The 12,928-nt window shown below is 34.8% G+C and overlaps 1 protein-coding gene across 2 annotated transcripts; it reads left to right on the top strand.

Moving 5' to 3' along the window:
• The first annotated feature begins 896 nt into the window (after positions 1-896).
• LOC110620737 (ubiquitin C-terminal hydrolase 12) lies at positions 897-12,895 on the top strand. 2 transcript variants are annotated; one of them, XM_021764577.2, is made up of 32 exons: positions 897-1,117; positions 1,397-1,460; positions 1,643-1,790; positions 1,907-2,064; positions 2,550-2,815; positions 2,903-3,121; positions 3,196-3,304; positions 3,380-3,495; positions 4,083-4,181; positions 4,335-4,444; positions 5,185-5,259; positions 5,460-5,538; positions 5,625-5,771; positions 5,853-5,933; positions 6,049-6,168; positions 6,390-6,512; positions 6,846-6,923; positions 7,011-7,099; positions 7,187-7,295; positions 7,469-7,537; positions 7,624-7,734; positions 8,003-8,058; positions 8,159-8,336; positions 8,428-8,529; positions 8,604-8,675; positions 9,009-9,074; positions 9,313-9,378; positions 10,868-10,954; positions 11,091-11,207; positions 11,377-11,451; positions 11,567-11,653; positions 12,218-12,895. In XM_021764577.2, exons 1-32 carry the CDS (start codon positions 1,088-1,090, stop codon positions 12,257-12,259), a joined length of 3,348 nt encoding a protein of 1,115 aa, XP_021620269.1. In that variant the 5' UTR covers positions 897-1,087; the 3' UTR covers positions 12,260-12,895. The 2 variants fall into 2 exon arrangements, with proteins under 2 accessions (XP_021620269.1, XP_021620268.1); XM_021764576.2 differs by having other exon boundaries at positions 1,640-1,790.
• Positions 12,896-12,928: the final 33 nt, after the last annotated feature.

The raw sequence follows: 12,928 nt of genomic DNA, 5'->3' as shown, positions 1-12,928 counted from the left end.
ATAAAAGATAAATAAAAATAAATTTATATTATCATATGGTGGTAGGGATATTTTTGATAAAAATAATATTTTCTCACCTTTTCACATTTATACATTATGTATTATCGATATAGATTTGTATACCGTCACTTTTGCCGTCATTGGCTCATTGCTACGGTCATCACATTATTTATCTCCATAATCAATCTCACTTTATATTATTACCAAAATTTAATATTAATATAAAAACTTATATCATGAAATCATATTTTTTATATTTTAAGTTTTATTTTATTACAAAAATAATTTGTATTTAAAAATTTTTTTACACAGAAAATATTTTTTAAAAAACTATTTTGAATAAAAAATATATTTTTTATAAAATAATTTATTTTCCATTTTATAATTTTATTTGAAAAAATAAATTATATTAATAAATTCATATACAAAATGTTAATAAAAATTTCAAATAGTTAAAAATAACATAATTTATTCTTCACCAAAAAAATATTTTTATTTATTAATTTTCTTAAACGTCTCAAATATAAAAAATATAAAAATATTTTTTTTCAAATAAATGAATCCTTAATTTTCATTTTTTTTCTCAAAGTTTTAGTTTTCAATTAAATATAGAAAGAATAACATTAGATTATATTAATCATAAGGAAGCAGTCCTAGGAAAGAAGTAAGATTGCCATCGACCTCTATTACGATCGTAACTCCCTGCTATGTCACCAATTCGTATGTCACCAAACTCATTCACTTATTTGTCCTTCTCCCATTGGTCGTTTCCATCCATGTCTTTACCGCAGCCACAATAATCAGCCCAAAAAACTTCCCCACTTTCCTTCACTGTCCCCGTCTTTTAACAAAATGACAGAAAAGCCCTCTCTGCAGTAAAAACTCCCGAGCCTTTTCCCTGTAGCCAGTTCCTTCGCGAGTCTCTCCTTGCAGAGCCCGCTTTCGCTTCTTCTCTCTCTTTCCCTCTCTCTATCTCTCTTCCCTCTATTTATCTCTCACTGTGTTTTTCTTCTTTTCCTTTATTTGCTTTCGATTCTGTTTCGCTTCTCAGATTTGTCGATCGAACGGCTCCTCCGTCTCTCCTTCCATGACTATGATGACTCCTCCACCGTTAGATGTGAGGCACCTCTTCTCCTGGCTCTCTACACACTAAATTATATAGCTCTGTGTATACATGTGTTTTGGTTTTGTTTTGCATTTGCTTTAAGGTCTGTTTGGATCGTTTGAGGGTGTGGCGGAGGATTGAGAGGTTGTGTGGATTGGCTTTGAATCCGAAAGAGATTTTTTCTTCTTTGTTTTGTTAGTATTTTGGTGTATCTAGGGTTTTGATTAAGTGTTTTAGGATTAGTATGTTGCTCGATCACAGCTTTGATTTTGCATGTTTTTGGATTCGCAGCAAGAAGACGAGGAGATGCTCGTACCGCATTCAGATTTGGTTGAGGGTCCACAGCCTATGGAAGGTTAGAGACTGTGGTTTTTGCCTTAATTCTGTTGTTTTTCGATTCATTGCATGTGATCAAGTGGATCTGGCATTAGTTGTTGCTTCGTATGTGGTTGTAGTACATTTTGAGTTGATTGGTAGGTTATGTCGTTGGGTTTTGAATTTGGTACTAATTGCCTGGTTCTTTTTATGTGTTAGTAGTAGCACAAGTGGAGTCAGCTAGTACCGTGGAGAATCAGCCAGTGGAGGATCCTCCATCCATGAAATTCTCATGGACAATTCAGAATTTCTCTAGGTTGAACACTAAGAAGCACTATTCAGATGTATTCATCGTTGGCGGTTACAAATGGTAGTTGAACGATATATATATTCCATAATTGGTGTTTATGTTATTCAATGTGCATTATGATGGTCTGCTTATTTTTATTTTCCTTCTTGGTAATTATCTTGGTTGGTTTCTGGCAGGCGGATACTAATTTTTCCCAAGGGAAACAATGTGGATCACTTGTCTATGTATTTGGATGTAGCTGATTCTGCCACATTGCCATATGGATGGAGTAGATACGCACAATTCAGCTTGGCTGTAGTCAATCAAATTCATAACAAGTATTCAATTAAAAAAGGTATATTTTTCAATGTTTATTCTCAATTTGTTTGATTGTTATTGTAATTTCACCTTAAAAGTCAGATTTGTCGTCAGTAATTAATGGCAGGAGTTTTATGTTATTAAATTTGTTACTGATGCAGTCATGCGGACTCATTTGTTCATAATTATAATGCCTGTGAAAACATGTGTAATTTTGCATTTATGGTAAGGATTGAGTGGATAATATGTATTGTAAATTTGTAACCAATGATTGATTGCCTCTTTCATGATCTTAAGCTGGATTTTATGTTTATTGGTAGAGATGATTCCACAAAATATTGGATACATCACAAACAATAGTTGATTATTTTGTTCATTGCCATTTAAGCATAATATTGCAATCCACTTCCTATTTTGTGGTCCTTCCAGAAAAAAAAACTTCCTATTTGATGGAATTGAAAAATCAAAGTTATTGGAATGGATATTTTAACTTGCATTTTATTTATTAAAATAAAACTGCAGATACGCAGCATCAATTTAATGGAAGAGAAAGTGACTGGGGTTTCACATCGTTTATGCCTCTTAGTGATCTTTATGATCCCAGTAGAGGATACCTTGTGAATGATATTGTTGTTGTGGAAGCTGAAGTTGCTGTTCGTAAGGTTCTGGATTATTGGTCATATGACTCAAAGAAGGAGACTGGGTATGTAGGACTGAAGAACCAAGGAGCAACATGTTATATGAACTCTCTCTTGCAGACTCTCTACCACATTCCTTACTTTAGGAAGGTTAGCACATTCTTTATTTTCCTAAGCTTAGATTTGTGTGATGTGTCATCAAAAGGAAATCTCCTAACTGTGAAATGAATATTTCAGGCTGTGTACCACATGCCAACAACTGAAAATGACATGCCTACAGGAAGCATTCCTTTAGCTCTACAGAGTTTATTCTATAAGCTGCAATATAATGACACAAGTGTTGCAACAAAGGAATTGACCAAATCTTTTGGATGGGATACGTATGATTCCTTCATGCAGCATGATGTACAAGAACTCAATAGGGTACTGTGTGAGAAGCTAGAAGATAAGATGAAGGTATTGATTGTTTAGCAGCTTTGATATGTATTTTGGTTCAGTTAAGCCTACGGAATTTTCTTCTTCTGGTCCAGGGGACTGTGGTGGAGGGGACGATACAGCAGTTATTTGAGGGTCACCATATGAATTATATCGAGTGTATCAATGTGGATTATAAATCAACAAGAAAAGAATCATTTTACGGTATTTATATTTGAATAGTGTTTAAAACTTATGGTATTAAAATGGGATGCTGAAATGCTGACATCTGGATGGCAGATCTCCAGCTTGATGTAAAAGGTTGTCGGGATGTTTATGCTTCTTTTGACAAGTATGTAGAAGTTGAACGACTTGAGGGTGATAACAAATACCATGCTGAAGAACACGGTTTGCAGGTTTGTTGCTTATTATGATTAGAATTTAGATGGTAGCGAACAGTGGAATTTTCTTAGGCCATTGAGATGGTGGATTTTATGTTTCAAACCAACTTTATGTTTTGGCCACTCATTCCCCTTAACTGTCTTGAAATTTTTTAGTGTAATTGTGTAGAATCTGATGGTTTTCTCAAAGTGAAGTACCCCTACAGTCTTCTTGCATCATCTCCATGGAGATGGTTCTGGTAACTACAGCAGAAATTGTCAGATCCCTAGACTGACCCCTGGATGTTGGAAAACGTTTTAGCTAGTTTCAAAAGAAAAGTGTCAGGAGTGATAAGAGTCTCTAAGTTTTCTTATGAATAAATCCTTAAATTGGGACTTGTTAGCAATGAAAAAAAAGGCTATGCATGTTTATGTAGACTTTGTGGTTGCTAGTATGTCATGATGCTTTCTCAGATTTCCGACTTAGGTAAGCCCCTCATCTCATTGACATTCAATGCTTTTTCAGAGTCTCAACTTAGGATAGCCCCTCATCTCATTGACATTCAATGATTTTAATGATTTGGGGTATTATTGAAGATGGTTATGATAGTAAATTATTGCAGGATGCTAAGAAGGGTGTCCTATTTATTGACTTTCCCCCTGTTCTTCAACTCCAACTGAAGAGGTTTGAGTATGACTTTATGCGAGACACTATGGTGAAGGTCAGTATTAATTACTGGTTTGTATGATAAAATTATTACCTTATTGGTTTTTGCATGCAAACCAAGTGATAATTGATGCGGGGTTGATCTATAGCAATTACTAAAGGAAGTTATGTTTGGTTCAGCACTGATAGGAGTTTTTCTGTTTTGTAGATTAATGACCGATATGAGTTTCCTCTTCAACTTGACCTTGACAGAGAGAATGGAAAATATCTGTCGCCGGAAGCGGACAGGAGTGTTCGTAACCTTTACACACTTCATAGGTACAAGCCCTTTTGTGCTCTTCATGCTTGATTGGATTTGGTCTTCTAACAGTTTGGTTGAGTGCCTTACTGAGTTCCTTAACCCTTTTAATGGTTGGTTTCCAATGTTAACCTTAAAATTGGTGCATAATCTGTCATTGCCTCATTGATTTTACTCTGATCTCTCTCTCTCTCTCTCTCTCTCTCTCTCGGTCTTGTTCTCAATCTGTGCCAACTGTCAATAATCCTGGGTGACACAACGGCTGCTGTTTGTTTCATAGCTCTTGATAATGTTAAACTGTCTAGGTCTTTGTTATTATCGATTTCTTGTTAACTGCTCTAGTTTGCATTTTATAAGAATTGTTGATTATTTGGGTTATTCATACCATTTTCATGCACATTACGTTCTTAGAAATTGTCTCTCTCTTTTCCAATTCCTCATTTTTTGAAGTGATTAAAATTTCTGTAAATAGACCTACATTTGTTGTATAACATATTCTTTGAATAAGTAACTACAACTTTGTTTCTTTAAATCCTTGCTGTGTTAAAATAGAACCTTTAGAGGAATGACAAATGTATATAACTTGCATGATTGGGAAAAAAACTGACATACTTGGCAATTGGCAAACATTTTAATTTTTAGAAACATCAAATGTAAGTTGTATGCATTTGAGTATTTTCATTTGTCTAGCTTTGTGATAACATGTTTTCTGAAAATAATGTAGTATGTTATCATTTAGGTTTCTTGTTTTCCCGTGCAGTGTGTTGGTTCATAGTGGAGGGGTGCATGGTGGACATTATTATGCTTTCATCAGGCCAACCCTTTCTGATCAATGGTATGCAAATGTATGCCGTAGAAATTTTTGAAACAATTCTGCATTTCTGTACTGTTATTTGTAATTAATTATTCCAATTCTCCTTATTATTCTTTAGGACCTTTAATTTTTTTTCCTCTACCAGACCACATGACAGTATTTATGAATAAATATGAAGTCTGTTTCTTTTGCTTTTTAATTTACTTGGTTTATTGTTTAAGGTTCAAATTTGATGATGAACGGGTGACAAAGGAGGATATGAAGAGGGCACTAGAAGAGCAGTATGGCGGTGAGGAAGAGGTAATGCTTTCCTGAAAATTACTTGAATGCTATCGTGCTATCCAGGATACATGGTGAACTGACTTTGTTCTCTTGTTCTGCTACAGCTTCCACAGACCAATCCTGGTTTTAATAATGCTCCATTTAAGTTCACAAAATACTCAAACGCTTACATGCTAGTTTATATACGTGAATGTGACAAGGACAAGATAATTTGTAATGTCGATGAAAAAGACATTGCTGAACACCTGAGGGTAGATTTCTTGCTTTCATGTATATCTTAGTGTGTATGCATGTGGAGATCAAAGATTAACACATGATTCAACGTCTTCCAGATTAGGTTGAAGAAAGAACAAGAAGAGAAGGAAGACAAGAGAAGATATAAAGCACAAGCCCACCTTTATACAATAATAAAGGTTTTCCTTCTTCAAATTTCTGCTCATAGTATTATTATTGCCAAAACAATGACTAGCCTGGCTGTGTCTCAATGTCTGAGAAAAATCATAAACAAATCTGTCCTTTTACATCTAGGTTGCACGAGACGAGGACCTTAAAGAGCAGATTGGAAGGGATATATATTTTGACCTGGTGGATCATGACAAAGTTCGTAATTTCCGTATCCAAAAGCAGACACCGTTTAGTCATTTTAAGGTACTTAAGACTTGTTTGATATTCATCTCACTTTAAATGTCATATTATTGTACCATCTTTCTCTATTTCTAACTTACCCCTTTATCCTTTGTTTTCTTTGTCCTCCTTTTCTGGAGTGAAGCTGCTACTTATGTTTGATTGCTGAATTCAAAAATTTTTAACATTCTGTTGGTTGAGCAGTATGTTCACGAAAACTTGTTTAATATTGAGCTGATTTACAGGAGGAGGTTACCAAAGAATTTGGTGTACCTGTACAGTTTCAGCGATTTTGGATATGGGCGAAGCGTCAAAATCATACATACCGTCCGAATCGACCACTAACACCTCAAGAGGAAGCACAATCAGTAATTATTCCACTTCATAGTCTCTTGTTCAAATTGGATAATGATAGGTTCAGAGACATTAACATATGGCATGGCTCGTGTTTTTTTTAATTGTATAATTGTTTTGGTTAGTAGCACTTCTTATGAGAATGGGTAATAATTGATAAAGTTCAGGGGACTCTGTATATATAACAAGTTTTGATTCTGTCTTTTGCATAATCCTGCCCTTAAAGTAAGAACATTTCTTGGGTTGTTAATTCTAATTTAATGTCTTCGCTTGTTTTTTGTTTATTTATTATAGTGAAATATGGTAATTAATATATGGAATGATTGATATTCGTTTGGTGTTGATAGGTTGGACAGCTGAGGGAAGTGTCAAATAAAGCACACACTGCAGAATTGAAGTTGTTCTTGGAAGTAGAGCTTGGACAGGTATGTCATATTACACCGCGAAAGTATTTTTAATGGTGGCATTGCTGTCCAGGAAAAAATGTCTACTGAGTTTGTGCAACACTACAGGATTTACGTCCTATTGCTCCTCCTGACAAAACTAAAGAAGATATTCTTCTTTTCTTCAAGCTTTATGATCCTGAGAAAGGAGAATTACGGTGCGGAAAATGATTTGTTCTCCATTCTTGTTTTCAGTCATTTTTTTTAAAATGCTTTATGACATTATTGTTTTTCTGTGATGCCAGATATGTCGGTAGGCTTTTTGTGAAGAGTTCTGGTAAACCAATGGAAATCTTGGCAAAACTTAATCAAATGGCTGGCTTTGCACCTGACGAAGAGATTGAACTTTATGAGGTTTGTTTTGTCAAATTTACCTTCTCTTACATGCATATTACACACATGCAAACATCTGAATCCTTGCAATTATTTAGGTGAAAAGAAAGCAAAATCCATCTCTCTATAGCAAAGTGCTGAGGTATTTGCTTTCACATAATGTCTTATTTGACTATTTGCTATTTTCTGTTCAGGAAATAAAGTTTGATCCCTGTGTCATGTGTGAACATCTTGATAAGAGGACGTCATTTCGATTAAGTCAGGTACTTTTTTTTTGGGTACTCTGGATCTCTGTCAAATTATCATATATTGTAGTATTTGACCCTTTTTTTCTCCATTTCATTTGCAGATTGAAGATGGAGACATAATTTGCTTTCAGAAATCTCCTCCTCTTGAGGGTGAAGAAGATTGCCGCTACCCAGATGTGCCTTCATTTCTGGAATATGTGCACAATCGGCAGGTAATTTATTCTTATTTACATGTGCGTTCTTGATATTGGTGTTAATTCATTAGTTTCCCAAAATATATTGCCTTTCATCTAGTTCAAGTTCCAAGTGTCATATCTAGGAGTAATATTTTTCCTGAAATTTGAGCCTCCTGTCATATTCAAAACCTGTACAATTATCATATATCCATTTTTGGAGCATACCATTAAATATCAGCAGAAGTTTTTTCTTTAATGTTTAATTATAATTTATTCATTATTTTTTTGCTGTGATCCTTTACAGGTAGTTCATTTTCGTTCTCTAGAGAAACCAAAAGAGGATGATTTTTGTCTGGAGTTGTAAGTACTTGTAACTCAAGACCATTGTTCTTTTGCTTAGTGTGAAATGCTATAATGTCGTTATTAAGACATTCATGATCTACCATTGATGATTTTCAAGGTCAAAGCTACATACCTATGATGATGTTGTGGAAAGAGTAGCTCAACAAATTGGTTTAGATGATCCATCCAAGATTAGGTTAACATCTCACAACTGTTACTCCCAGCAGCCTAAGCCCCAGCCAATTAAATATCGAGGAGTGGATCATCTTTCAGATATGTTAGTTCACTATAATCAGGTAAATGTCCCATGGGGTGAAGAAATTGCTCCCTTACTCATCATACAGTAACAGTGTGGCTGGTAGATAATACCCATTTTTTTTCTTCCAGACTTCTGATATTTTGTACTATGAAGTTCTGGACATTCCTCTTCCAGAATTGCAAGGTTTGAAAAATCTGAAAGTTGCTTTCCATCATGCTACTAAAGATGAGGTAATCTGTTGTGGCTATCTTTTTTCTGGATCATCTTTGAGCCATTCTTCTGAACTGGTTATAACCATTTGCAGGTGGTAATTCATAATATTAGACTACCTAAACAGAGCACTGTAGGGGATGTGATTAATGAACTTAAAACAAAGGTAAGACCTTTCTTACTCTTGTTCTACAATTGCTGAGCTATGATTTCTGTGGCACCAAATATTTTGCGTGTTTGCACTGGAAGGCGTCTATAGGGAGACCATATTGCCACTGATGTATTTGAAAAATTTTCACATTTCATTGGTGGATTTATAGATGGTTTCAGAAATTAGGAGATTACCTTCGAGTCTTTGTCATAGTATATCATTCTTGCATAAATCTCACCTCTCTCTCTCTCCCTCTTCCGCTCTCCTTCTCCCTCTCCCTCTCCCTCTCGTATTTTATAGTTGCCCATAATAATAATAATTCCCCTTTTCATGTCTCCTTTGAAACAGGTGGAGTTGTCTCATCCAAATGCAGAACTTCGTCTTCTTGAAGTTTTCTATCACAAGATATACAAGGTAACGACTCCATTCCAGAAGTTTGCTTGCTTTCTGAATAAAAGTGATATTTAATAATGGTTGGATGATTTGAACAATATGGATAATTCTTCAAACGTGCTTGCCAGTTGTCCCTATATTGGCTCTGCCATTTGGAATATCAATTTATCTCTTCATAATATGTCCGGTTGGACCATTTATTTGTATTATTTGGTTGGGTTTGTTTTATCTCATGGTTCCTACATCTTGCATTTTGCAGATCTTTCCTCCCAATGAAAAAATCGAAAATATAAATGATCAGTACTGGACATTGCGTGCAGAGGAGGCAAGTCCTTTTTCCATATTTCTCCCTGTTATTAGGCTTGTTGATTCTATCCTTGTATGTTTTATATTGTCTTGAATGTGGCTGCATGTCACTGCCTCTCTTATTTTCCACCAAACGCACTCTAATAGGATCATTAGGTACAGGTACAGTTTTGAACTTAGACACTGGGCATGGATGTGTAAGCCTATCCATGAGTGTTACTTGTGTATATATCTAGTACAGGTAACCGGTTGGAAATGGCTAGGAGTGGCATTTGGTTTGTTCAGTTTTGAAGTAAACCGAAAACCAAATTTTAGGAATTTGTGGAAACTGAACCGCACTGAACTGCCCTGGTTTGGTTCTATTCTGTACACTTTTTAATGGCTTTTTCTTTTAGACCTCATTTTTAATTTTCTAAAATTTAATTGAAGCGTTTCAACTTTGAACTTTAAAGGGAAAACTACAAATTTTTTTTTCAAAAAAACAAACCCTTCAAGTTCATGTACCCAATGATACTAAATCATCAAAAAATAACTAGTCGGTTCAGTTTGGTTTTAACAAAAAATTTTTTGGACAAAACCGAATTGAAATAGTTGAAATTTTTTAAAATTAAAACCAAACCGAAAAGAAAATAAAACTGAACCAAAATTTCGAATTGATTTGGTTTGGTCGATTATTTTAGTTTGAACTGAATATTGCCTACTCCTAAAAATGGCCCTTGAGCTTTTCTTTTTTGTAGGGGCAAACAAGTTTTTGGAAATTTCATTGAAGGTGCTTATTTTGTAAAATTGTAGTAATTCCACTTTAATGCCCCAATGTATTGATTCATATTATCAAGCATCAATTGATTTTGAAAACTTATATCGTATGGTGTGTGTGCGTGTACACATCATTTTGCTTGCTTATTTGAATTGTTGATAGGAGTGGTTGTCTTTATTTTTCATTTTTTTCTCATTTGTTTTAGTTTCTTTTTTGATGTTTATACCATGTTGCTATTGTGATGTTGAAAATCTGATAACTTGCAACTATGGGAAGTGCCCCCACCCACTCTGCATCTCGCCCCATCTCCATATTCATCAATATTAATTATTCTATTTTCTAAAGGAAAAAGTAGATAGCCAAACTTAATCAACTTTCATTAGTTACATTTGGGAAATATTGCATCTAATTTTCTGTTGAGGCTCTAAATATTTTCCAAATTGTAAGGAGCTGAATTGTGTTGGCCAACTCAAGTCTTCCTATATGAAGTTATAATTTCTCTTTGATATTGCATTTCATTATAATTTCTCTCTGGAGTGGGATTTTAAAATTAACTGGCTTGTAGCATGAAGTTAAAGAGGCATGAATAGATAATTTTTCACTTTTCAAGTTCCAAGAGAATTTAGCAAATGCCCAATAGCCTAGATGCAGGAGATATTGTATGTCTGTGCTTACCAATTCAAGTCTTCAAGGATATTCAATTGGTATTTAATTTGACAATATGTTAGCATCTTCTCCTTTCTCTCTACAGATCCCAGAGGAAGAGAAAAATCTTGGACCTCATGATCGCTTGATTCATGTTTATCACTTCACAAAGGAGACGGCTCAAAATCAAATGGTATTGAATGCTTTATAAATTTAACACCAGGCTTCTGTTGCTCTTAGCCATCTGGCTGTTATGAAAATGATCTTCTAAGTTGCATGAACTTTCCAAGTTCTTATGTGCCAATACTTGCTTTTTATCTTCTAAACAGCAAGTACAGAATTTTGGGGAGCCATTTTTCTTGGTCATCCATGAAGGTGAAACTTTAGCTGAAGTTAAAGCACGCATTCAAAAGAAACTGCAGGTTCCTGATGAGGACTTTTCTAAGGTACCATGAACTCCTTTCTTTGCTCCACTTTGAAATGAATATGTACATGCAAGACAGGGGAGAGACGCTGCACTTTGTGCTGCTTGGAAGCAAACTAATCTTGTTTCTTTCATGCATGGTGCATATCTTTCACTCACTCACTCAGTTTCAATCTCTCTTTGCTGGTCAGTGGAAATTTGCATTTCTCTCACTAGGTCGTCCAGAGTATCTGCAGGATTCTGATATAGTTTTCACCCGTTTTCAGGTGCTTCTGAATTTTGTTTACTTAAAATTTCTTTTGTTGAAAAATTTTCCAATATTCTGGTGATTATTCATGGTTGATTTCTTTGTATTAATCGTGTGCACATCTGTTTTTTCAGAGAAGAGATGTTTATGGTGCTTGGGAACAGTACCTTGGGTTGGAGCATTCTGACAATACGCCCAAGAGGTCTTACGCGGTAAACCAGGTAAAAGCTATACTTCACACATTGACAGATGCACATGGTTAGATTTGCAAAAATACCACTTTTTTATTTAATACAATAGCAACAATGTTCAGGATTAATTTAAGAGAAATTTACTATCTAGTCCCTGTAGTACAAGAAAATTCATTGATTGGTCCCTGATTTTGAATAATATATTATATCGTCCTTTGGATTTTAAATCTACCAATTGGTTTTTTCATTAATTTTAGCCGATAAGTGTTTTACTCTTTAGTCCTTGTGGTACGAAAAAAATTATTAGTTGATTTCACAATTTTATAAAAATGTACTAATTAATCCCTATGTATTGGGGGGTATTTTAGACTTTTGAACGAGATTTAATAACTACAATTAACAGAGGGACTTTTTAAATCCTCAAGAGTGTGTCAATGTATTTTTCAAAACCACTAGACTAACTAATGAGCATACCATATGTGGATTAAATAGTAATTTTCCCTTGATTTATACCATTGCCCAAAATAGTGTAATAGTAATCGTGAAATTGACTAACATGTGTTGACACCTGATATTTGGTTTCAAATATTGCAGAACCGTCATACGTTTGAGAAGCCAGTTAAAATATACAATTAGGCAAGAGCTGATGATCCTCGGCCTGCACATTAAGTTGAATCTATACGATGTTTTTTATGGAAGTGGCAGCCAGGGGTTGAGTGGTACATTTGAAGGAAGGAAACAAATGATGCTCAGGGAGAAAAGAATAATTTAAGGAAAAAAAAAAGAGTTGATATGTAGGGGTAGGCAATTGGTTTTGTAGGATATATATGTTTCCCTTTTTATGCTGGTGGGGAAGGGGGGAGCGGTCTCCCATTTGTAGTGTGGGTTTTATAGTTATGGACTTTTTTTGTTTGAGAGCTCTCCTCTTCTTTGCTTTGCCTCCTGCAGAGGGTACCTCCTTGCTTTTTAGAAATCGGTGGTTTACCAAACATACAATACAGCTCCATTGTAATTTAGCAAAAAGTACATAACAGGGTTTTTGACTTAGGGGATACATACCAGGTATAGTTCGTTGCGTTTGACATTTTAATTCTTTTCCTCTTTTTTGGTCAAATTTATTGTCTCTCAGGGATAGTCTTTGTAAAATGGTTGGTTGAATTTACAGTCTTGGGCTCTGGCTTCCTGTAGAAGAGTTGTAATGCTCTGCTGTCCAGAGTGATTTTCAAGAACTTGTCCATTTTCCTCAATTGTTTCAAGTAATATTTCGTTAAATAGCAAATTTTAAGGGATTTTTAAATGAAATAG

Source organism: Manihot esculenta, chromosome 8, assembly GCF_001659605.2.
Source record: "Manihot esculenta cultivar AM560-2 chromosome 8, M.esculenta_v8, whole genome shotgun sequence".
In the NCBI taxonomy this organism is placed as follows: Eukaryota; Viridiplantae; Streptophyta; class Magnoliopsida; order Malpighiales; family Euphorbiaceae; genus Manihot; species Manihot esculenta.
Note: the sequence above shows the minus strand (reverse complement) of the source record. Positions and strands in the feature narration are given on the sequence as shown.

Excerpts from the sequence above, each read along its gene's own strand:
- LOC110620737 (XM_021764576.2), top strand. The coding sequence starts at position 1,088 with ATGACTATGATGACTCCTCCACCGTTAGAT. Across the intron at positions 7,100-7,186 it reads CCTGAGAAAGGAGAATTACG|ATATGTCGGTAGGCTTTTTG; the intron begins GTGCGGAAAATG and ends CTGTGATGCCAG. Across the intron at positions 11,208-11,376 it reads CTGATGAGGACTTTTCTAAG|TGGAAATTTGCATTTCTCTC; the intron begins GTACCATGAACT and ends TTTGCTGGTCAG.